Below are 25,832 nucleotides of genomic sequence, written 5' to 3'. Positions count from 1 at the left end.
GCAAAACTGGGTAATTTTATCCGTTTAAACTTAAAATGCTTACAAAAGCCAACATTTTGGTGATGAAATTCTGCACAGGATCATACATAATTCTTATGGTTTCAGGTGTTCCAATATTTTGGTGGTATTCGATCCAACACAGAGCAAAAAAGAATATGTTTGCATGCAGCACAAAGTGCAGCAAGATATTAAGAAGTGGAAGAATTTTTTCAAACTATAAAGCAACACATCATCCTTGATTTCATCACAAACATTAAAAAGCAACATGTTACATTCCACCACAGCAAATGGTCCATCTACCTAAGATGTTAATTTATATATATATATATAAAAAAAAAATGCATTAGATACAAGTGGTCCACAATAATGAGAATAATCAAGTTTATGTTGTTACACTACTGAATGTTGATGGGAGTCTCACTGTATCTGAGTCCGTCCACAGCGCATGTCCCTGGGCAGCTGAAAGGGGAGGGACCAGGAGATGGGCCGACCAACTGTAAGCAAGAGTGTGTTTGTGTCTCCTCTCAGCAAAGACACACACACTAACGTGAGACGTGCTCGATAACGGTTTTTTGGTATTGAAAGTTTTGTTTTTGTCGCCTTAAGATTGTTTCGATGTTAGACCCTGTATATTAAAACATTCCGTCTGTAAAACGCAATATTTATTGGCCCAAAGCTGCCGACTTGGTTTCTTCTAAAGAGTGTCCGCTTCCCCTCCCCTCGATGAAGCGCTGCGATGCCCTCTGATTTTATATCCCTCCTTAGCTCGGATCTCGACCTCAATTCCCCCAAATCTCTATACTCAAAAGGTAAGATTTTTACTAAATAAATGTATCTATGACCACACTAACCCGTTTTGTCCTGGTTTTATCCTAAGTAGTATGAGTGTCTTAATAGCTCATGTTAAGCTGCTAGCTAGCAGTAGTTAGCTCCTTTTCTGTTGCTAGCCAGCCTTGCTAGCTTAGTTAGTTAGCTGCATTTGGCTTGTGCATTGGCGAATACCTGCCTAGTTAGCTGTGCGTGTCACATGCGTGGGAGACCATGATATGCTAGGTTGCTCGCCTAATTATACCAGTTACACATGAGATCATATCGATGTGATTAAATTTGTCCTTATTTAGTGGGCTTGTGGTAAGCATTATACTATTAGCTAGCCACAGCTACGTGAGGTCGCCGTCCAGCCACCACATTGTTCAGTGGTTAAACGTGTTAAAGTCTGCAGAGGTGTGTGTGTTAGCATGCGTGTGTTTATACAGTGAGAAACGCACTAAATGTTGTATAGGCCAGGTGTTTTTTTCATGCTCCTTGATTAGTTTTGTGAAGTGACCGTCCCTGTCTCTGTTGTTTTGGTTTATGGATGAAATTGAGCCTTTTCACAGTCTCAGGTTTCACAGAAAGAATGTAGTTACTGATACTTCAAAGCTCAGGGCATGATGGGCTGTTCTCCCTGTCAGGATAAAGGGTCACTGGGGCCGGAGACATAACTTTAGTGCCAACAATGTATTGTCTCTCTACCACGCCTGAGACACGTGTCAGCCAACTGTTGTGTTATTATTAGGAGGGTGTGTTGCTACGTTATCTAGGAACTAGACTAACTCTTGTTGTGCTCCGATGGGTTAGTGCATCTTTCAGCAGCACTTTGTCTGCACTGTAACTTAATTTCCTCTCTGTTAGCAAGTGGATCAACTTCATGTGTAAGGGAATTGCCTGTCTGTGAATCTGCTACTTAACACTGGCAGCAATGATGCTTTTGTTTATTCATGAGCAAGCCTTGCATGCAGTGTGTTGTTGTGTACTGCTCTTAAAGTGGTAACTTGAGACGCATGGATTGGTAATACATTTTGATGGGGCGTTTGGGTGGACAGCGGGGCTTCCTCTGTTATTTTATCCCTTGTTCATAGATATACTCCACATTTTGATCTCTAGTGGTTAGCAGATACTGTGTTTTTATTAGTGTAAGAAAATGTAGTACACAAGTTTATCGCAATACTATGTTTTGTGATACTGTATTGATTCTCAAAACACTGTATCATGACACCGTGATACATGAAGTGACAGTGGCAGTGGTTCATTTGAACCCCCAAAGCTACATAGGTATGTTATCTGTCGTCACTATAGGGCTGGGCAATATATTGATATATTGTCTTAGATTTTGGATATCATTATATCATGATATGGCAGTGCAGTGTAAGTGTTTTCAAGGCTGCCTTACAGTAAAGTAATGTAATTTTCTTCCCCCCCACAGTCTTCTTGAGTCTCAGCTGTGTGATGTGCGCAAGCAGTGAATTCACTATGTTACAAACGCTGTGTATACACACTACGTCCCAGAAACAGAATAGACTCACAAAGTGTCAAAAAATTAAATATTCTCATCCGGTTGGGCAGCTGGATGACTATATCGTCTATTGATGATGGGCTGAATCCATCACTGATTGCTTTTTTGGTATGATTTTTAGGGCAATTTTTGGCTTTTTATTCTGCTAATGTAATAGTCTGCAGAGTGACAGCCTCTGCTCTGCAACACACTCTCATCCAGCGGTGCAGTACACACCCACTCAGCCGACCATGGGTGCTCTGAGCTGGGTGACGAGTGAGAGGAAAACAGCCTGTAGAGTCAAACTCTTTCCACGTGGTAAAGTTGGAAAATTTTAGCATTTTGCCCAACTCTATATTCTCACACCTAATTTCCTTTTTAAACAGGGAAATATAATCGTATACCTTCTGAATCTAAATTTCTCTCTTTTACCGAACTAAGGTAAGCTTAATTAGCTAGTTAAAGCCCCATAAAACACACTCGATTTAAACTCGACAGAAAAGCATGTAAAACTCACCTAAACCATCTTTGTTAGGCTGTCCGGCTGAATGGGTTTATACTGCGCCGCTGGATGAGAGTGTGTTGCGGAGCTCTCCCTAACATGAGATTTTTAAAAAGCAATACATCACCTTGCTTACAGTATTGCAATATATTGCATTGTTACCCCAGTATCATTATAAGTAATTAAGTATTGCCAGATTCTAGCCAACACACAACCTTAGCTTATATGGGTGCTGGAAATCCTTGGAAACACCTGAATTTTAATGCAGTGTTTTCAAGGTATGAAAAGTGTTTGGACTTTGGATAAAGTGTTTGAAACTACTTGATATTGTAATTGCATTACTTTCATAATAAATTGCTACCTGATTGAATTGTTCAGTTTTTAGATTAAAAAATAAAATAAGTCGTTTATTGACTCTGTTAGGATTTGGCGATATGTTAAAATTTCCCAACATGCCACTGTCAACCTATCAACTGGCAATTAATGATATATTCGCCCAAAAATTGCCAAAGAAACCCCCAAAACAACCAGGTCCAGCTCATGGCTGATCAGCAGTATATTCATCCAGTCACCTAACCCTAGCAACTGTTATTTCTTTAGCGATGAATACATCAATCATTTTCTCAATTAATCAATTAGTTGTGTGGTCCATAAAATGTGTACCACTGTTTTCCAAAGCTCAAGGTGACATTTCCAAATGTCATAGTGAGTTAGCTGTTATAGAGGACTAAAGAGAAGAGAAAATATTAACACTGAGAAGCTGAAATCAGAGAATTTAGACTTTTTTCCCCCTTAAAATGACTCAAAACAATTAATTGATTATTAAAATGGTTGGCCAATGTTGTAGTTGACAACTAATTGACTAATCGTTGCAGCTGCACTAGGATGCAAAGTCTAATTACAGACAGGATACACATTATAAACATGAAAATTTGTTGTGTTTTCTTTTAATTTTGTCTTCCTGCTGTAGGATGTTACCACAAAACATACTTTTGGTTGTTTATAGCACAGTAACATCTGATATCTGACATCTGAAAATGGAGTGAAATAATAATTTTGTGTATATGTAGGCTATATAAATATGTCATTTACCACTGCTGTAATGTGCTGGAGAATGCACTTTGAAAATTATTGAAAAGTGCTTGAATTTGACTTTGGAAAAGCTGTAGGAATTCTGCAAATAGCATTTATACCCAACATAGTCTTAACCTGCCTGCCGTTGGACTGGCTGGTCCCACATCTGCCTGGGTGATATGTATAGGATGCTCCTGAGCTAGCAAAAAGCCTCGCTCTGTGACCCTGAAATGGTCAGTTGAGCCTGCCATATGGTCACACTGTATCACATGATGAGGGTTTATTTATATCTCAGTAATTGGGTATGTGTTGGGGTCAAGGTAGCAGACGTGCTCATCAAAGATGTAGTGGGAGACCTCATGTATATCAGACTGTAAGAGAGAGCAGGGCCGGCTTGCCAAGTTACATTTTGGCCTGCCAGAATACTTCGTACCATTTAGTTCATGTTTTTTCTGGCTCTAAATGAGGCAGATTTGAAACTTCAATTGTGATCTCCTGAACCCTGATCACTTGAATGTGGAAAACAAACATGAACAGTAATAAAACAGGCCTGATACATATTTGTGTGCCAGATCTTTTAGGAGATGCACGAGGAGGCTCCTCTAGTCTATGTCTTTTAAGACATAGGGGCTCTGGATACAGTGTAGTCAAACTACAAAAAAGAGTTTTCAGACCACTTCATGGTACTTAAGTTAAGAACCTCATGATTCAGTTGTTTTAATATGGGGTGACAGATTTTCATTACAAAAAGATTCCTGATGCAGATCAGTTTTTGATTTTCATACCTTTTCTTGCTATATGACCACATTCACTTGGCTAATTTACTTAATTTATTAACAGAGCAGAAATATGCCAACTCATACAAAGAGGTATGTAAGAGAAAATAAGCTGATCTTCCAACATTGTGAAATATTCAAAAGGGGGAAGAAAAGTGCTTTGACACTTGCTAAATGGTTATTTATTTGATATCCTCAGTATTTTCTTTTCCTAAACATGATTTTGCATTCTGTTAATTGTATACTTTTATAGCAGAAATATTTCATCTTTGCCTGACAGTCTTGTATATTATCTTATCCTGCTCCCCCTTTCATGTGTTTTCTTTTAGATGGATAAGAAATCCAAAAAGACAGTTTAGTCTCAGCCAGTGGAGGAAAAAAAAATCTTTCATCAGCTTATCAGTGTGAGAAACTTGAACTGCAGCATCAGTGTGTGCAATTAGATTCCATTGTCTGAGTCTGTGACGCATGGGACATGCATTTGTAGCTCCTTATAGATTTGGTTCTGCCATGAAATCTATAGTGTACAAGAGTTACACACAGTTTTCTTAGTGGTTATTTTGTCAGAAGAAAGTAGTTCCAAAGTTGTTCACCATGCATTATTGAACTGTCCGTAGAACACGGACGTTGCTGTGATTTGATGTAGGCTTGTCTTTCAAATGTGCGAGCTCTACAAATGAAGGTGAATGGAGGTGGCAGCAGAAATCAAAGAGATGAACATTAAAAAAAAAAGACTGAATGAAACCATCTGCATGGATCGGTGCCTATTTGCAGTAAGTGGAAAAATATGATGAACCAACCCTTTAAGACAAATTAGGACTTGTTTTCTGAACTCCAGATGAAACCATCTGTTGTGTCATTCATCTTTGGCTTTCACGGGTCGTTTTCATAACATACAGAAGTCATCGTGGTAAACATGAAATTAGTTTTTTTGTTCTGTTCTATTGTCATTGTGCTTGAAATTAGTATTCATTCATGGATTCATACTGGTGCATGCATCCATTAGGCTCCGTTTACTGTCAGTCACCTGAGACTTTTGAAAAGAAATGAAAGTCCCCCTCGGAAATAACCCTTTGAAGCCATGCTGTCTCATGACTTGTGTTTTCTGTGTTTGCTTATTCCCTGCACCTTGGTAAGATAGTACAGTGGTTAATTTCAGGCAGGATGACTACAAAGCTTGCATTTGAAAAGTTAAAATGTAAATTAGATGTATGTGGTAGTAATCGGGTTGTATCTTACCACTAATCTGGTTAATTCATCTGATCTACAAAAGCAGGCACGTGGAGAATCAAATAGTGTCCAGCCATTCTCTGCCACTATTATTCAGTTTCAAGGTAAACAGCGATGATCTAAATAGCCAAAAATGGCATTCTTTGTGGTTTGAGTGCAGTGAGTAGCTCCTTTGTCTGTACGCTGGCTTGAGCATATCGTTGTGTGTTCAAGAGTGTAATTAAAGCAGCCATTTATTGGGCACTGGGATGCATTCTTGGTCTGCATATTTTTTCATTTGCAACAAAAACATCGCCCTCATGAATTGTCTATTCATCTGTCATCCCCCATCTCAGCCCCAAGCCAGCTGCAAAGAATAAAAATGGACTGGTGGCCTTGCCATTTGGCAAAACCTTTAAGGCATGTGTAATGTGAGCAGTGCATAACTATGAGATGAGGTAATTTAATTGTTCTAAGTGTAGGTTAAAGTCAGTCCGCCCCCTGGCTGGCTAGTGTGTTGCAGCCTACTTTTGGGCACACACTGGGACAAGCTTGTGGAGTTGTGCTCATAAACTTATACAGATGTCATCTGACTTCTATAAAAGCAAAATGAAACCAACAACAAAACCCCGTCTCTGAACATAATCAGTGTCCAGTGGGAAGAGCAGGAGGTTAAACTTCTTTTCAACAGAGATTTATCAAAGTCAAGACTACCCTTTTATTTTCTCTTGGAAAATAAGTATTTGTGTAGCTCTCCTCTGTCTGTTGGTTTAATTAAGATGTTTATTTTGCTCATAGGAAAACCATTTCTTTCGTAACCACAAATTATACGATATGTTTGGTCTGTTGTTTTACTGGGAGGATGTGTGGTGGTAGCGTAGAGGAAGCACCTCGGTCTGTTCACAAAAAGGAAAATTATGTGACTCATATAGTGTTAAATATGTTGATAAATAGAGCTATGTATCAAAGCTTTGCACTTTTTGAGTACCAAACATCATGTGACATTAAAGTGGACTTTCAAAAGCCACCAAGAACCAAAAGTGCACACCAAACAGGCTGATTCTTCTTGTGTACTGCTGTCAATTCTATATACAGATCTTTGACGACAATTAACACAAACGTTTGAGATTTATGGCTCCTTGTCTGTAGGCTGAAAAGTTGTTTGTATTGAAATGTTTTTATCCATAATATCAAAAGTATTGTTTTGGTATGGTTACTAATATATAGGTATTGCTCTGGTATCAGTATCAGAAAATCACCAAGCTGTGTTGATTGTTTAATTTCCCCCCACCACAAGCTGTGCCAGTTTGTATATACAAACACTGTTTTGCATACTGTTCACTCTGTGGGCAGTCTGGCAAAATGAGTAAATTCAAAACACTGAATGAAATCCAGACTTGATGAATTTACATATTCAAATAACGTGACTGATTGAGGAGAAATGTATGTTAAATCAGTAAATAAAGTTTGTATTTGCACTGATTATCAGCCTTATGTGTTAAAGAGAATTATGTAACTATACTAAACTTATCAGCACACATTTAAACAAATTCACAGAATGTGTTCCAGGCAAACATCATCATCAACATCATCGACATTTATGGTTGAGAAGCTTCATGGAAGTTTGTTTCCTCCCATACTGGTAGTATAAAATTCCCCTAATCTTCAACATCCATTCATTTGTGAGGAAGTAAGCAAATAGTTTTAATTTGTTAATTAAAATAAATTTAAAGTCTCAGTTGTATATGCTTTAGTGCATACATTCATTATCAATCAATCTGCTGATTATTTTCATGATTAAGTGATAAATCGTTTAATCTACAAAGTGTCAAGAAATTGTGAAAAATGCTTATCACAGTTTCTCAGCCCAAAGTGATGTTTTCAAATTGCTTCTGTAGTCCAACTAACAGCCCAAACCTCAAAGACTCTTAATTTACTATCATAAATGACAAAGAAAAGCACTAAATCCTTTCATAGTAAGCTGGAACCAGCATGTTTGACATTTTTGGTTAAAAAAATAACATGATTAATCAATTATCAAAATAGTTGGCAACTCATTTTCTTTGTTTTTAATCAACTTATCACTGCAGCTCTACTGTGAGTCTGCTCCTTTGCTTTGTAACCTACAAGCACTCACAGAGAGAAAGTGACTGATGCACTGTTCAGACAGCACAGCGACATGGTTTAACCCTGCGTTGATTCACTATGATCTTGTCAGTCAATGTACATCATCCAAACTGACTTTGTGACCGACCTCCCAACTTTGGCCAGAAGATGTCAAAACTCGGTGAACTCAGTATTATCTTTATTATGTAATATAATTCTGTATTTTGTCAGGAATATGTATGTAATAGCACACAACTGCAGATGCAGTCAGTGTGAGTCTGTGAATGGTAATGCCATTCGTTCATATATGAATGCTCTTCGTTGCATGTGAATGGGCTCCAGGCGGGTTGAACACACACTCAGTAGACTCACATCATACACACACATCTCCTGTGTGAAAGGGGTAATAGTCAAGGCTGAGGTCATGTCGGGTTGTTAGTCAATCTGTAATACATCCACGCACAAAGACTCCCTCTCTTCACACCATGAACAAAGCACAACAGACACAGATGGAAGTTTAAAATGAGGATCATGCAATCTTTTGCTATTTGCTTCAAGACCACATTAAACTTTGTTATATGGGCTATTGTCCAGTATTTATAGGGATCTTTTGTTTGGCATTCTATTTTAAATGTTGGGTAAATACACTGTTCTGGTTTGTCTGGTTTAAGAGACGGATCACTAAAAATGATGTGCTTCACTGTTTTCACTTTAGAATGATTTTTGAGGCCTGCTGGTCCACAATGAAAAAAAAAACAAACCAAAAAAAAAAAAAACGAGACCCGCGGGCTGGCGTATTAATGCAGTCAGCTTCAGTCAGATGGCACAATAGGTGGTCAGAAATTTAGGCTATATTTGCATTTACATTTTTGTTCATTCGACATATTCAAGACTTCATGCAAAGTCACCATAAAAGAGGATGATATTAAGTAACCATGTTATGAACACAGTGTGCAAAATTTGTTGCTGCACTCTATCTTCCTTGGCTTGGAGAAACAAAAAAGAATTCAATCAGAATAAAAATGTAAGCTAAACACGTTTCCATTCATTTAAAAAATGATTAGATCAACAAATAGAAACTGAACAAAGGTAGTCTGGTACAACCAAGGGCAAAAATTATTATTCTGCCAGATTTTCAATGTTTATCTTTTTTTTAGAGTGGCTCAGTTTCAGTTGGACTGTTGTCAGTGATGTATATGAACTTGCTCCCCATGCTCACGTTAGCTAACCTGCATTACATATGCTTGTGCTCCACTGTAATTTAGAGGGACTGATAACAGTGGCACTTGAATCCAAGAGTTTACCAGGTAACAACACAAAGGTTGACTGACACCTTAAAAGCAGCGCCAACAACAGAAGCCCCCACAAACGTGGATCATTTATTTTCAAATTAATGGATATTTGGCTTTTTTTTGCATTAAAAAAGATTTTTCTCTGGCTTGGTGGAGAAAAAGAGGGGAAACACTGTGCTGGCGATAGTCTGCAGCTCTCATTGTGAAACTGAGTGACTTTTCTACCTTCAGTACACTTTTCACAACAAGATTTGTGAATCGTCACAACCCTGTCTAAGTTTGCCTGTGTTTTTGACACTTCAAGCATCACAGACCTCATGCCACTCAGCTCTGCTGTAATGGGCTTTGCAGCATGACTCATCTCTTAAGTCCTCTGGATGGATAAAAAAAAGTTTGATTTTAATTTTGAAGAGTTCAGAAATACATACTTTTTTCTCTGGCTTGGGGTGCTGTTTATCCATCCAGATTGTTTTGGTGTTAGATGCCGAGTTTTGGAGATATCTGCTGTTGAGATGTCTGCCTTTTCTCAAATATAATGGAACAAGATGGCACTTGGCTTGTGGTGCTCAAAGCACCAAAAATACACTTAAACTCAACAGCAATATGTCTTTGCAGAAATCATGACTTGTTTGCTCCAGGTAATCCACAGACCTTGTCATGAGCAGTTTCATAGAGGACCTAGTTTCTTTATACCATAGAAAAAAGACATTGCTTGTTTTTCAGATGTATTTTTTGACACTTTGAGCACCACAGGCCGAGTACCATTTACTTCCATTATATCTGAGAGAAGGCAGACATCTCTATGCTGATCTCCAACACTTGAAAACTCACAACAAAACAAACTAGATAGATAAATAGCGCTACAGGCAAGAGGAAAAATATGCATTTTTGATTTTGCTCTACACAGTCCTTAATGACAGATTCATTCTGCTTAAGCAGCACAGCATGGGCTTTCCCTCTGTGTCAATGCTGTAAGTTCTGCCTGTCTGTGTGAACTGGAGCACTGTGTTAGTTCTTTGTGTGAACTGTGGTGACTTTGTGTTGTCACTCTTTCAACAGCATCATTGACGTCACAGAACTGCAAGATCACATGTCTTTTCAGTTTCACCATTCTGCTGGTGCTAAGTCATAGCTGAGTATCAGATGACTACTACACATGCTGGGTGCTGTCAATGCACAGCTGAAATATCCATGTCAGGGTGTTGATGGATCACTGTTTCTTAGCAACCAGACTACCTAATCATGTGTTTATCTGCTTTTACTCCACTGTAGCTGCAGTGGTTGGTTATAGATTTCTAGGAATCACCTTAACATCAAATATCAAGTAATGTATCAGTGGGTCTTGTTACCCTAAGTCCCACGGGACACTAAATTAGCGTATCATAAGATAGTCCCTGTTGTGCAAGGGTTGACTGCAGATTTTTATTTATTTATTTATTTATTTATTTTTGCATCCGTGGGAAAAATTTTGATCATGAGACAAAGGTTAGCTTTCAGTCTCATTCCAAGATTCTGGTTTTCTTGTTACTACCAGGATGAGGACAGATCACGTGAACTAATGACACCATTATTTTTTGCGAAGAAAATCTATTGACTTTATTTCAAAGGAGAAGTTAGGTCTTTTTGAATGCAGTTCAATTTATTAAGAACATTTTTGGAGCCAGTGTCTAGCTGTCAGTATACTGAATCTTAAGGCTGTTCTGCCAAGATATAATAGTTGTCTAGTTTGGAACCCATGATATACTACAAACTCCAAATCCAAAATAGTTGGGGCACTGTGTAAAATGTAAACAAAAACAGAATGCAATGATTTGCAAATCCTTGACAACTGAATGCACTCCTAAGACAAGATACATAATGTATGGGGGCGCCCCTATAGCTTAGTCGGTAGGGCGTGCGCACCATGTATTGAGGCTGTTAGTCCTCTGCAGCGGCCGCTGGTTCGAATCCCGCCTGCGGCTCATTTGCTGCATGTCATCCCCTGTCTCTTCACCCCCCTTTCCTGTCATACCTTCAGCTGTCACTGTCAATAAAGGCAAAAATGCCAAAAAAATAACCTTTAAAAAAAAAAAAAAAAAAAAGATACATAATGTATGTATAACTAATAAATGTTATGGTTTTTTTGTAAATATACATACATTCTGAATTTGATGCATGCATCACATTCCAATAAAGTTGGGACAAGGGCAACAAACGGAAAGTTAGGAAATGCTTAAAAAAATCATTTTTGGACCATTCAGAAGGTAAAGAGGTTGCCTAATTGGGTATGAAAGACTCCTTGAAAGTTGTCAGTTGTTGACAAGCAAAGATGGGGCGAGGTTCACCACTTTGTGAATAACTGCATTGCCAAATAGTCCAACAGTTTAAGAATGTTTCTCAGCACACAACTGCAAGGAATTTAGGGATTTCACCATCTACAATCCATAATGTTATTAAAAGATTTAGAGAATTCAGAGAAATCTCTGCAGGGGGAAGGCTGAAAACCAGCATTGAATGCCCATGACCTTTGATCTCTCAGGCAGCACTGCATTAAAACCAACATGATTATATAAAGGATATTACTACATGAGTTTGGGAATACTTCTGAAAACTGTTGTCCATAAAGTTTGTCACTGAATCTATAAATGCAAGTTAAGACTACAATCCAAAATAAAAACCATATATCAATATCCTCCACAAACACAGACAACTTCTCTGGTGGAAAAGTGTGTTGTGGTCTGATGAGCCCACATTTCAGATTGTTTTTGGAATTCATGGTTGTCTTGTCCTTCAGACAACATACAACATTCAGACTGTTACCGGTGCAAAGTTCAAAGCCAGCGTCTGTGATGGTCTGGGGGTGTGTCATGGTGCCCATATAATCATGGTTAACTCTCACATCTGTGAAGGCCCCATTAATGCCACTGAAAATGTGTCATGCATTATGAACCACAAAATGCGACAACAGAGACACCTGAAGTTGTATATCAAGCAAGAATGTAAAAGAATTTTGCTACAAGACCTTAAACAATTAGTGTCCTCAATTTCCTAACACTTACTGAGTGCTGTTAAGAAAAAAGGTGATGTAACATAGTGGTAAATGTGCCCCTGTCCCAACTTTTTTAAACGTGTTTCAGACATAAAATTCAAAATGATTGTATATTTACAATAAAGCAATAAAGTTAATAATTTCATTGTTTTTATTTATGTTTTAAACGGTATTCCAACTATTTTGGAAAGTGGTTTTGTACATACTGATGTTTGCTTGTTGTTCAGGGGTTTAACATATGAGAATATCATTTCAAGTTAACCGACAGCCCGATAATTTCCTGTTCTGTTTTTAAAAAAGTGACTCGTTTTACAATAAAGGTTATTATTCTTTGAGTGGGCTCCATTTCTGAGCAGGCTTCAGGCACAACTGGTGAATTCAAACTTCCCCCTGTGAAAAGTGTAAAACCTTGTCAAGATACCTGGTCCTGTAATAAACTCTAAATCTGATTTGTGTTTTTCAGAACCTAATGTATCTTCTCCTGCTCATCCTTTATGACAGAGTCGGTATATGACCTCCTCCCCAAAGAGCTCCAGCTCCAGCCGTCGTCCACCCAGACAGACCCAACCACCATGAGTCAGAAGAGTGGGGGAGAGGCAGGACCTCCCCCCTCTGCAGCCTTAGCCTCAGGTGAGCTACCTGCTCATTCCATGAAAACCATGATCTGGGATCAGTTTCCCCTTGCCAAACTATTCCCCAAAACAGTAGGGGTGAAGAAACTAATGTGGCCTTGTATCAGTGTCTGGGGGCAACTTCACCCTTTCACCAGTTTCTGAGACAATATTTGTGATTGTTAGAGATGAAGTGGGCTAGTGATGTATTTATATTTCAGCTACGGTATATTAACAGTACTCGCATGGTGCAGTGATATTAGATTTCACTCAGGCTTATCCAAGGGGTGCCACAAAGCTGTCGTGATACCAGTTGAGAGGTCGGGCAGAGTGTTAAAGCTGATATAGCTTGACTCAAGCTGTATTTAAATATATATTTGGGATCATCCATTTTTCTATTATTGTGCCATATTAAAAAACACCCAATTAGTGAGTATTTGTAGTGTCATTATGGAGTCTGTCTGTGTTAGGTGAACCTGTTAGGTACTTTAGATGTTTGTATGATGAACATCCTCTCTTAGAGTCCTAGCAGCTGCATGGGAAGAGGCATTGCTTGCGTTGATTCTATGTGCTGGGGCTTTGATATTCACCCACACAGCAACTGCATTAAGTGACTGCAGTGTTTCACCTAACAATTACACGGTATAAAACTAATTGACCCTTTCTAATTCCTGCCCCTTTTTGGAACTTCAATCAGCTTTCTCCTTTCCTCTTTCCTGTACTGAGATATTCAATGTGTCACTTGTCTATGTTGAAAAGAACCAAGTTTGTAGATGGTTGAGATATGTTGGTCGGGGACCTGTAAAAGCAACTTATATATAGTCACATCTTACGTTAGCTACATTTAGAAAAACTCTAGCTAACTACTTAGCTAATCTGCATTAATCTAGAGCAAAATACTAGTTACCTAGTGTTTTGTTCAGTAACAGTATCTCAGTAGCTAGCTAGTCTTTGTTAATCTTTAGCTAGCTAGTTACATCTGATAGCTAATGTTAGCAAAATGCTGCTTAACCAGCTAGCTAATCGACATCAGTTGTAGGCATTTAGCTAGTGTGTAGGTAACATTATATTACATGACCTACACACACACACACACACACAGGTCCCACAGCAATCTTTCGACCATCATAAAAATTTGGTTTTCTTTTCAACATAGAGGAGCCTAGCACAAAGCATATCAAAGTAAGTAATATCAAAGTACAGGAAACAGGAAAAGAGATAGCTGACAGAGGTTCTGCAGGGTATCAAGCTTGCTCAACTGTCATTGTAATAGAGGAGGATGGGACTTCGGAAGGGTCATTTGACTGAATAAGAGTATTGAAAAATTGCTCAATATGTTTTAGAACAACTTCTAAACTCACTTAATATGTAGCTAACCTATTATAATATATTAATCGCAGCAATTTAAGAACCTCAGTGGCTTCCATATAATAAACATCATACACAGTCCTCTATTCCTGGAAAGCTTAACTGAATAACAGCTCCAAGCAATGTTGAGTTTGCATTAACAGCATGCTAACATAGCTTTGTCTTTCTAATTTCACTCATTTTTTTACGCGGCTCTTTCCCCCATGATGCTTGTGCTCAATGCTTTTTTTCACTTGGCTTTTTAGACTGTTGTTAATATACTTAGAGCAAAATCCCATGCAGTATAACCAGTACTGGTGATCCAGATACTGTCCTTTGGCTTAAGCAGTCATCTCAGACATCCCTCAAGCTATGACACTGTGTTGTGCTCCAGTGTCTATATTAACATCTTAACGATTGTCCCTAACAAGTGTCTAAAGCAGAAACAGTGCACATTTGTCATTCACACACTCTTTTAAACACTTATGCAACAGTAGGTCACCTGATATATTACTGAGGTTTTCAAGAGTTAAAACTACAGCTAAATGATTAACCTGTTCCTATGTTTGAAAGTAGCTGATATTTTCAGTAATTATGAAGGTTCTGTCTCTTTATGAAACAGTGAAGTTGCCCCTAACAATCGTTGGACTGTCTTATCACATTTAGCAAACCAAATGAATATGGTCTGATCTTGGATCATGGTTCAGGGCAGCCAACATCAGCTATAACTGTGAAGGATTGTAGTCTTGAGTTTCATTTAGATGGCAAACTAACTGGTCAACAGTCATGTTGGAGAGAGCGCTTTTGTTAACGCTACCTTTTAACTATCCTGTCTGAACCAGCTGGCCTTCAGCAGTGCTGATCAAAAGCATGACTACTGTAATGTCCTTCAGATCATCATTAACCAAATACACATGCTTCAAAGTGTCTATAAATGATCAACTTCAAAAGTTACTCCTTCCTTCAGTGTATTAACTCATCCAATTTACTGATTGACAGAAGTTGAATCTTGAATGATCAGCTCTCTTGTTGCTCATTGGCTGTCTCGTTTTTATTGCAGGAAGTTCCCTCTGAGGCAGGGAGTGTCTGCATATAAAATGGTCTGCAGTTCACTGCTCCATAGGTCAGAGGCTTGTTTATTCTGTCTCCATGGCTACGCTCAGTCCCAACCAAATCTTCCAATTGGCATGCGCAAACTACTGTTTACTACTGAATGCACATTGCTCAAACTGTACTGTAACCCTGGCAACCCTGGCAAATTTAATTTGGCGCCACATTACCAGCTTGCAAATTTGGCTGTACAAGAAAGTTTGACCAGATTTTGTTCTGTTTCTTTCTGGCAATGTGTATGTAACAATTTGTAGCTTGCTTTTGTTTTTGTAAACAAAGCATGTCAGTTTTGTCACATTGATTTTAATTGAGAAAGGTTTTGTAGGAATCAAAACATTGTGGGACCTATAGTACCCTTCTCAACTTTAACTTCAGAACATTTGATCAATGCTTGACAGCTCTCGCATGCACAGTGAGAGCATATAACCCACAACAGTCTGTTGAAATTAGAGTTGGGAAGAGGGGAAATCAATCAAATCATGCACAAATTCAGCTGCTTGAATGGGACTGCTAGCCTGCTCTGTGCTGATCATCTGTGCTAATTTATTTATCTGTATATACTACTACAGATGCCACCTCCTCCACCTCCAGCCCTTCTGCCTCCTCCTCCCTGGCCATGGGAGTCCCATCCACTGGCTCCTCTACCTCATCCTCAGACCATCTCAAGGTTCCCCAGCATGTCCTCTCCAGCGGAGGGGATGGAGCTGGAGCTACAGAGATGCAGAGTATGGAGGGTGCTGTATCTGCCCCCAGCAGAGGCAACAGCGGAGCAAACACTGCAACAGGAGACATAGGGCCAGGAGGAGTGCTGTCAGGGCTAGGAGTCCAACAGCCTCAGAACACCCCATCAAAACGGAGGCCTGTGTTGAGCATATCCCCGCCACCTGAGGATCTATTTGACGACAGCCAGATGTCATGCCAAGAGGAGCCTACTGTGTCTGGTCCAACAGGTCCAGATTCGGAGCATAGCAGCAGCATGTGGGCCGATGACTCCGTCTCCAACTTTAGCTTGATCAGCTCCATCTCATACAATGACAACACAGAGGTGCCGCGCAAGTCTAGAAAACGCACCCCTCGCCAGCGGCCTGGCCCTAAGCCTGCTCCTCCAGAGGACAGCATGGATGTGTTTGATGCTGACAGCGCCAAGGCCCCTCACTTTGTCCTATCACAGCTGGGCACAGACAAGAGCAGTTCCATAGCCAGGTGGGGTGACCCCTGTGCAACTCATATTCTGTCAGCATTTTAATTCAAGAGAACCTCTGTCCATCTGTAGGAATACAGTGAAGGTCATTTAATTTAGTTTTGTCTCGGGTAATTGAATTTCTAGAAGTCATATTAATGTCATCATGTGATTTTCGTTGTCCTGCAGCTCTCTTGAGTCAGGGACTGCAGTAAAAGGTGGGTCACTGTCGACTCAGTTCCCCCAGAGGAGTGATGGGAAGGAGCTAAAGATCCTGGTGCAGCCGGAGACCCAGCACAGAGCTCGCTATCTGACCGAGGGCAGCAGAGGTTCTGTCAAAGACCGCACACAGCAGGGATTCCCCACTGTCAAGGTTTGACAAAGAAAGCCACCAACCCTCTCTTAACACAGGAAGAATATAAGTTGGAATCAACTGAATAAAGACAAAAATACACAGGACACAGAGTGTGGAGAATACTTATGCCAGTTCAGACAGATCAGAGGCATTCACACATTAGCTAATACCCGTGAGCATGTTCTTTTAAGATTATTTTGGGGCTTTTGCCTTTATTTTGATAGTGACAGTTGAAGATATGACAGGAAAGGGGGTAGAGAGAGAGGGGGGAAGACACGCAGCAAATGTGCCATAGGCAGGAGTCGAACTGGTGGCCACTAGCAGAGGACTGTTAGCCTCAATATGGGCCACATGCACTACCAACTGAGCTACATGAGTGGCCCCAGAGCATGTTTGCTTTGAGCTATTTAAAAAAAGCTTTATTTTCAAATTCGTAACCTGCCATATTCTGTCATATTCAGCAACGCAGCCAAAGGCCACACAATTAAAAAACAGATCATCCTATTGTAACTTCACTTGTTACTGGTAATGTTGGGCAGGGAAGTGAAAAAACAGCACCTCCCCTTTATTCATTAATAAGGCACAACCCTTGACTGCTCCACTGGGGCTGCTCAAATAGAAACTGTGGCTGTGATGAGTGGCTTCCAGTTGTTATTTTGTGTTGATTCTGAAGCACTCAACAAAATGACCCTGAACTTCATCAGAGCACATGCTGTAAGCTAGCAAAAGTAAACGTGCTTGGAAGTTTGAACAAATTTATGTAATTCTTTTGTGATATAATCGAAAAGCTACCATCTGCAGTGCATTTCCCGTGTTTATTTTTGTGAGAGAAGGGAGGGAGAAAATAGATCTGACTCTTTCTAGCAACCCTGGCACATATCCACACATTACATTGCACTTTTAAGTTTGCATGTTTTCTGTGGCACTATTGTTGCTTCACATGATTGCTTCAGTAAGGAAGATTCACTCCGTATACACTTCATTATTACTCCATGATCGGTGTGCTTTCAGCTTAAAATAGTGGTATATTTTCTATGAAGGACAAGTTATTTACACACAGTTTCTTTCTTTTTTTGTCCTTAGTTGGAAGGTGTGAGCGAACCAGTTGTGCTGCAGGTGTTTGTAGCGAATGATGCAGGTAGAGTGAAGCCTCACGGTTTCTACCAGGCGTGCAGAGTGACGGGACGCAACACCACTGCCTGCAAGGAGGTGGACATAGAGGGCACCACTGTTATTGAGATCTCACTGGAGCCCAGCAATGATATGACACTTGCGTAAGGGGTGGATGATTGTGGATAATTCAGGATTGTTTAATATTGATATGTGTTTAGTATGCATGTCACATATTCCACATCCCATGTTGTCTCTACAGGGTGGACTGTGTAGGAATCTTGAAGCTGCGAAATGCTGATGTAGAGGCCCGTATTGGTGTGGCAGGGTCTAAGAAGAAGAGCACGCGTGCCAGGCTGGCCTTCAGGGTCAGCATCCCCCAACCTGATGGATCGGTCCTTACTCTACAGGTCCCCTCATCACCCATCCTCTGCAGTGAGTAGTACAGGCACAACATCAATTAAAAATACAGTCAACATCAGTCTTAAGCTATAAACAGGCATCATGAGGCTAAATACCGAGGAACAGTGTGTTTCCAGTGATTTGTGGTGTTTGGCTTTCGCCTAATGTATCATTTAAGATGATGGCCATAGATGTTTTGGTCTCGTCAAACTTTGTTTCCTCTTGTTTCAGCCTTCCACATACCCTCTGGCAAAAGCCTAGATGTCATGTGGATTTTGATTCTTTGACTCTTATGTTGTTCCAGCCCAGCCAGCAGGAGTGCCAGAGATCCTGAAGAAGAGCCTTCACTGCTGTTCAGTGAGAGGAGGAGAGGAGGTTTTTATCATCGGAAAGAACTTCCTCAAAGGAACCAAAGTTATTTTTCAGGAGAACATAGCAGGTGCTGTAATTTGTATCTCAGTGTAATTCATGTGCATATGGATTTCTGCATGTAAACCTCTGATGGATGGAAGAATAAAAGAATATTTGTTGTCTTATTTTTAGATGATAGTTCCTGGCAAGCTGAGGCAAAGATTGACATGGACCTTTTCCATCAGGTAAAGGCAACTGTATTATATGTATATACACGAGCTGTTTTCTTCTTGAATGATATAACCTGCTTGCTTTCATTGACCATACTCTTGAGATTTTACTAAAAATGTGATTTCTGTTGTGGTTCTTCGTTTTCCAGAACCATTTGATAGTGACAGTCCCTCCGTTCCACAACCAGTCAATCACTTCTCCAGTTTCTGTGGGAATCTTTGTGATGACCAATGCTGGTAGATCACATGACGCACAGACCTTCACCTACACTCCAGAGTCAGGTAAAGTTACTAGTTCAAGCACAAAGTTCACCTAGTTAAAACTTTTCAGTCCACATGAACATATTCTCTTGGGAGTTGGGGTGTTTTCCCATATAGTCCCCTTTAAATGAATCAAATTCAAATTAAATTCTAGTCAAAAAAGTGGGCCAATAGAGAAGTGAGAATGCTGTACAGTTAAGTGTAATTAAGAGTTGGAAGAAAACCTTAACATTTCTGTGCATTATAGACAGTTGCAGTATGATATGTTCTTTCTTTCATATCTGGAGAGGTGCAATAGTTTGTTTCTTTGACCACACTACTCCTCTGGTCTTGCTAGTGTTACCAGTGGCCATGGGTTCCCCCATATGTTTTTTGAGCATCCCAGTGCAATCGTGTGTGACCTGTCTACAGCAAACCTGGCTGAAATAGAATGGCAAAGGGTGAAACAAACCTGGAGCACTGGAGTGTTCGCATGTGCACAAAAAAAAGTCAAATATGCATAGTCTTCCAAAGACTCAAAACTATCCTGTTTCCAATCTTGCCTTCAGCTGACAACTCAAATGTCCGAACAATAAAAACAGAGGGACCCTCCCTGGTCAAGACGTGTATATTTGATGGCCAGATCAAATCAATACCTTCTGAGCGAACTGACTGTGCTAATCAGCCCTCCAAACGGCTAGAGGACACACCAATGGAAGTGTCTAGCAATCCACCACCTACAGAAGTCTTTAAGGTAAGGTGCCAGATGCTTTCTCAAAAAACAAGGAATGAAAATATCTACTTCAGAATTGCAGTTGGTCCAATTTTTGTTTTCTCTGTTTTTCAGCCCGCCCCTGACCCTCTTGTCTCAGTGCAGCAGACTCTAGAGCTCAACTCTAGTCCTCATCCAGGTGGAGAGTCCTTTCAGAGCCCAATGCCCCTACAACCCGAGGACGTGGAGCTTCCTCAGGCGCCCCCTGTCTTCCCGAGCCTTGAGTCTCTCAGCTCTATACAAAAGCAAGACATTGCCACCCCAACCTCCTTCCCAGTGTCAGGTGACACTACAATCCCCCCTGTGACAGCTGAAGTCCCTCAGCAGTTCCTCAGAGACCCTCAGGACAACTTGCCTCCTGAGAGTTCCAGTAATAACGGAGGGGTTGTAGTCGTGGCCATGTCGCAGATAGCAACTCCACCTCAGCCCCAGCCACAACAGTCACAGGTTCCCCTGTTCCCACAGGAAGGGGTGGCCCAGTTGGAGAGGGCAGTAAGGGAGCTACAGGCTGGAGGTAACACCACACTCCAGCAGGTGTTGGAGGCGGCTGTAGCCCAGCAGCAGCTGAACTCTGTACTGTACAGCCCCACACCCTCTGCAGACTCCCTTCAGCAGCACGTCCAGGAGAACATGAATAGCCTTAGACTGGGAACCACAGATAATTCTCTATCGACACAGCAACAGCTGCAGATACAACAGCAACAGCAGCAGCAGCAACAACAACAACAACAACAACAACAGCAACAACAACAAATACAGCAACAATTTCAACAGCACCAACAACTGCAGCAACAACAGCAAATGCTTGGCAACCTTCAGCATCAACAACAACAGCAACATTTACAGCAGCAACAGCAGCAAGTTCTTGGCAGCATGCAGATCCAACAACAACTTATATTACAGCCACAAGACCAACAGCAAATGCAGCAGCAACAGCAGCAGCAAATCATGGAGAATATTCAACAGCAACAACAACAGTTGCAACAGAATCAGCAACAGCAAGTCCTTAACAACATCCAACTTCAGGATCAGCAACAGCAAAATCAAATACTTCAGCATCAGCTACAACAGCAGCAGCAGCAGCAAAATCAAGCACTAAGCAACTTACAACAACAGCAACAACAGCTGCAAGAGCAGCAGGTCTTGGAGAATTTACAGCAGCAGCTTCAGGCTGAGCTGCTTCAGCCCCAGATCCACTCCTCCCCCCAAGTGCAACAGCCAGTGTCCCTCCTTCAGCAGGCTGGAGAACTGCTCACCATTCAGACCAGCTTCCCAACACAGCCTCCGTCCCACACATCTCCCCCACAGCAGCTCTTCCAGTCGCCTAGGCCCCTGGCTGAGACCCAGGGCTCCCAGCAGCAGGTCCAGGCTGCCCTTCTCCAGAATACGCTGACTGTTCTGACTAGTGGCAGTCTCAACTCCGAGCAGCAGTCGACAGGTTCTGCCCTGTACCTGTCCCCAAACCCTCAGCCCCAACAACAACAACAGCCGCAGCAGCTGGCATTCATCTCTTCCATGGAGACGTCCAGCCAGCCCCAGTCTGTCACAATGTTTCAGAACCAACCCCAAACTCAGCTTTCCCAAATACAGCAACAGAGCACCCCCATGGAGCAGCAGCAGTCTCCACAGCAGAACCAACAACAGCCACCACAGCTCCCAATGGGTCAGCAGGGCTCCTTGTTCCAAAGTATCCCAAGCCACTCGCAGGCTAACCCTGTCCCCCAGAACCAGCTTTCCCAACCCCAGCAGGCAGGTTTGCTCCTCTGCGCCACAGATCTAAACCCCCAGGCTATCCCTCCAGCTATTCTGTTCAGCACCCAGACCCAAGGCCCTTCCCCTATGGGGAGCATTAGCGTTGGAATCCCCCAGCCAGAGCCAGCAGAGCCCATGTCCTTCCAAGACCAGAGCTCGTCAAGCAGCAACTCGACAGCCACTGAGAACCAACAGCAGAGCCTGTTCCAAGAACAGCAGCCAATGCAAGTGGGCCCAAGTTCCAGCAGCATCCCGAGCAGTCAACCCGTGGAGCTGTTCTTACCACAGACGTCTCTGTCCAGCCTGCAGAGCACTATTGGCTCGCAGGAGTTGAACAACCAGGCTCCCACCCCTGGCACTACCATCTTTGTGGTTCAGGGTAGTGTGGGCGTGGTAGCCAACCCTGGCCAGCAACCCCCAGAGCAGCTTTTCCAGACCACTGTGGGTGGAAACGTGGCTCCACAAGGACAGGCCAACCTGTTTGTGTTTGGCATCCAGAATGGTAAGATGATTTTGGTCTGTGTTGAATTCTTGAGTTGTACAAATCCCATTTCCAAAAAAGTCAGGATGATGTGTGAAATATAAGTAAAACAAGACTACAATGATTTGTAAAGTTTTCGACCTGTACTGCATTAAATTCAGTAAAAATACAAGGTATTTAATAATAATTCAAAATTTAAACTTCTAAAATTTATTTTAGCAAATATTTTGTAAATATATACTCACTTTTAATTTGATGCTTGCAACATTTCAGAAAAGTTGTTGAATAAAAGAGAGTAAGTTGTGAAATGCTCAAAAAACCCATCTAGTCTAACATTAAGAAAACACTCGTGAATTAGTTAAAATTGAGCCCAGTTAATTGATTGATAAAGTTGAACACTGTCCAAAAATAGGATGTGTATTTAGAAGCCATTGATTGCATTCTTCATTGACCAAATCATACTTTAAAAACCTCTTAAATGTGTGTTACTTTGCATTGTGTGTTATGAACATTGCACATTATCCTAAAAAAGATAACAGTTCCCTAAATGCTTCAACTTCTCAGCCTAAACCGGACCACAGCATCTGCGGGTAAACAACATTGTTTACATGGAGCTGACATTAACTGCCAGCCTGCCACACAGTATGGCTAACGTTAGCAGTGCTACCAGCTGCAGCCTCCTCCGCTTGCAGGTTAATGTGCTCAATGCAATTACACATTACTCCTGTTAAGTGGGTATATATCAGTTTATTCTAGCACAGCCTACATTCATCCTTATTTTCATTTTCTGTGTGTATCCAAAAATACACCGCACTGGTTTTTACACACCAGTTTGTGGTGGGCAGCTGCATAATATCTTAGAAGGCAACTGTTAACTGGCATTGTACATGACTAAAATATTGATTTGTAGTTTAATCAACTAGTATTTCTGGTGCCGACTTGCAAGGGTGGTAATGTTTAATCACATAGTTGACTACATGCACATCCCCTAGTTAAGGCTGTAACCTCCAAACAGAAAGCCAAATATTAACTACATCCAGAAATGCTGGATGGAAAAGTGTGCTGTGGTCTGACTAACTGTCACATTCTGTTGAGGCCCCATCAACCATGCTGAAAGGGACAGTCAGGTTGACTTCAAATGACTTCTTCAGGGACGCCCTTGCTTATTTCAGCAAGACAATGCCAAGCCACATTCTGCACATGTTATAACAGCGTGGCTTTCAAGTAAAAGAGTTCGGGTACCAGACTGGCCTGCCTGCAGTCCAGATCTGTCTGCCATTGAAAATGTGTTATGCATTATGAAGCAAAAAAACACAACAACAGAGACCCCAGTGTGTTGAGCAACTGAAGTTGAAGATAAAGAAAGAATGAGAACAAATTTCACTTTCAAAACTTCAAAATTAGTACCTCAGTTCTCAAGCACTTGCATCACTTTTAATATTATTTTGTCTTTGTACTGTATTCAGCTGAATGTAGGGCAAAGTATGTGTAAATCGTTGCTACGGTGCCACTGCCAGTGTCTTCACCTACTGTTTGATTATAGTGATTATTTCCATTTTCTCCTCCTCCCAGATTCACCACAGCTGCTCAATTCCTCCGGACCCACCCTGCCAGCTCAGAGCCAGCCCCAGAACCCCACTCACATGCAGCCTCTGTTGGACCAGCCCATGGCCCAAGCTGCCCCCACCATGCACAGCAGCTTACAGAATACCCTTCAGGCACAAATGCAGTCCAGCTTGGAGAATGCCATGCAGACCAGCCTACAGAACGCAATGCAGACAAACACACAAACACCTCTGCAGTCCATAGAAACAAGCCTGCCAACTCCAATGCAGACCAATCTACAGACACAGATACAGAGCAGCTTACAGAATCAATTGCAGGCATCAATATCTGCATCGTCCAACATGGATAAAATTGAGGACCTGCTGGAAAGCCTACAGAAGCAGTGATAAATGTTTGGACCATGTGGGCACTAAGGAGAGAGAGTGATATGTAGCCGAAAGTTATACATCCTTACACCAACAAACAGAATGGCGGTGCGTGGTGGTTTGTGCCAATTCCACAAAACTTAAGAAGATTTTAAATATTTAAGAATTAAATGCCCCCTTTTATCTAAAACCCAAATTACGAGCTCCCATGTAACTCCTTGTTTTTATGGAATATTTATAATTATAGCCATCATACATCCATTGTCCTTGAATTGATAAATCCGCCTTTGTTATTACCCCTCTTGCAGGATCAGAGAGGCCTGTAATAACTGCTTTATCCATCAGTCTCAGAAATGCAGTGTTTTGTTTTGTGTTTTAAAAATGTGAGCCTAAGAGATGATGATGATAAAAACCTCCTAGGTTTGGTGGAAAAACTGGAAAGGGATAAAGAATGTCAGCGACAGGGAAACGGGAACAGGGGAATGTGATGGAGATGAGTTTGCAAGAGCAGATAAAGCAGCCAGCCAGCCATGGAGTGAAAAACAGATTGCACGTAAGTGTCAGATAAAGGCTGAATCTCATTTTGTAAGTGTGTAAACTCCAAGCCGTCACTTCACTCTGAGAGGCAGAGTCAGACGTGTTTTTGGCAGTGGAAATGAGGGCAAGTTTGCCTGGCATAAAAACAGGGATGAAATAATGCCTCAAACACTCAAATTTAAAAATTTTCCATGAATGATGTAAGGTTAATAAAATCGTGCGTTTGCATGTGTCAACAATTTGAGTCAGATCTACTCCGAGAGTAAAGACTATTAAGTACATTTGTAGAATGTTTTGCCTCCATCATGTTGGCTTGCATGAATGGAGTCTGCACCCGAGCAGACTCGATCAGGAGGAACAGAGTTTACTATTAAAGAATGTCAATTTGCACCCAGGTGACAAGAGTCATATGGCAGCTATTGGGGCTGAAATAAGGGGCTGGGTGTTTATTTGCACCCAGCCCCTTATTTTAGCTATAAAGAGCGATGGAATCTCTAAAGAGAAATTGAGGTTGTGATGAATGGGATAGGGTTTTTGTCCGGTGTGAAACTAGAAGTCACAGTTGACTTTTAATTTTTAGACTTAGTTGGTAAGCATGGTTTATCTCTGCCATGCAAGTGTAAATAGCACTATATACTTCCTGGGTGTAAATAGCTGTTAACACTGTGGGTGAAAATAGAATTTGGGACGTGAATAGCACCATTGAATCCCTGGAGCAAATAGCACTGTTGGCTGCAAACACGTGGATGCTTGTCTCTGCCATCTTGTGGTATATGCACCAGGGCTCAACAATAAGGATTACCTGCTTGCCCAGGGCAGGTAAAATTCCATGTCAGGCAAGAAAATCTGGCAACTCACTTGCCTGATGGTGCAAGTGGTAAAAAAAAAAATATAGATATATATACTATTAAACTATTTTAATAATCAGTTTATCCTTAAAGTAAGGTCTTGTGCAAAATGGTTGCAAAATCTATTTTAAGCCCCTAAAATATGTAGATTTCCTGTTTTTCTTAATTTATTATCATATTAAACTGAATACCTTTTGGTTTTGGACTAAGAAAATGAAGACACAATTAAAGACATCACCATAGACTTTAAAAAAAACGCAGCCCTAGTTCAAAT

The 25,832-nt window shown here is 41.0% G+C and overlaps 1 protein-coding gene across 3 annotated transcripts; it reads left to right on the top strand.

Moving 5' to 3' along the window:
• The first annotated feature begins 468 nt into the window (after positions 1–468).
• LOC146316413 (nuclear factor of activated T-cells 5-like) lies at positions 469–25,750 on the top strand. 3 transcript variants are annotated; one of them, XM_084733523.1, is made up of 12 exons: positions 469–809; positions 12,803–12,931; positions 15,939–16,572; positions 16,739–16,922; positions 17,988–18,178; positions 18,277–18,449; positions 18,721–18,855; positions 18,960–19,012; positions 19,147–19,279; positions 19,807–19,991; positions 20,085–22,263; positions 23,815–25,750. In XM_084733523.1, exons 1-12 carry the CDS (start codon positions 737–739, stop codon positions 24,192–24,194), a joined length of 4,449 nt encoding a protein of 1,482 aa, XP_084589649.1. In that variant the 5' UTR covers positions 469–736; the 3' UTR covers positions 24,195–25,750. The 3 variants fall into 3 exon arrangements, with proteins under 3 accessions (XP_084589649.1, XP_084589650.1, XP_084589651.1); XM_084733524.1 differs by having other exon boundaries at positions 12,765–12,931; XM_084733525.1 differs by lacking the exon at positions 469–809 and adding an exon at positions 15,320–15,382 and having other exon boundaries at positions 12,804–12,931.
• Positions 25,751–25,832: the final 82 nt, after the last annotated feature.

The sequence above is a fragment of the Lutjanus erythropterus genome, chromosome 13 (assembly GCF_056507025.1).
Source record: "Lutjanus erythropterus isolate fLutEry1 chromosome 13, fLutEry1.hap2, whole genome shotgun sequence".
In the NCBI taxonomy this organism is placed as follows: Eukaryota; Metazoa; Chordata; class Actinopteri; order Lutjaniformes; family Lutjanidae; genus Lutjanus; species Lutjanus erythropterus.
The sequence above is the reverse complement of the archived record's forward strand: the minus strand, read 5'-3'. Positions and strand labels throughout refer to the sequence as shown.

What these genes read in the sequence shown, in the direction of transcription:
- LOC146316413 (XM_084733523.1), top strand. Translation starts at nt 737, where the DNA reads ATGCCCTCTGATTTTATATCCCTCCTTAGCTCGGATCTCGACCTCAAT. An exon ending in TTTTCAGGAGAACATAGCAG is followed by an intron (nt 18,856 to 18,959) that starts GTGCTGTAATTT and finishes TCTTATTTTTAG; the next exon opens with ATGATAGTTCCTGGCAAGCT. An exon ending in ACATGGACCTTTTCCATCAG is followed by an intron (nt 19,013 to 19,146) that starts GTAAAGGCAACT and finishes TTCGTTTTCCAG; the next exon opens with AACCATTTGATAGTGACAGT.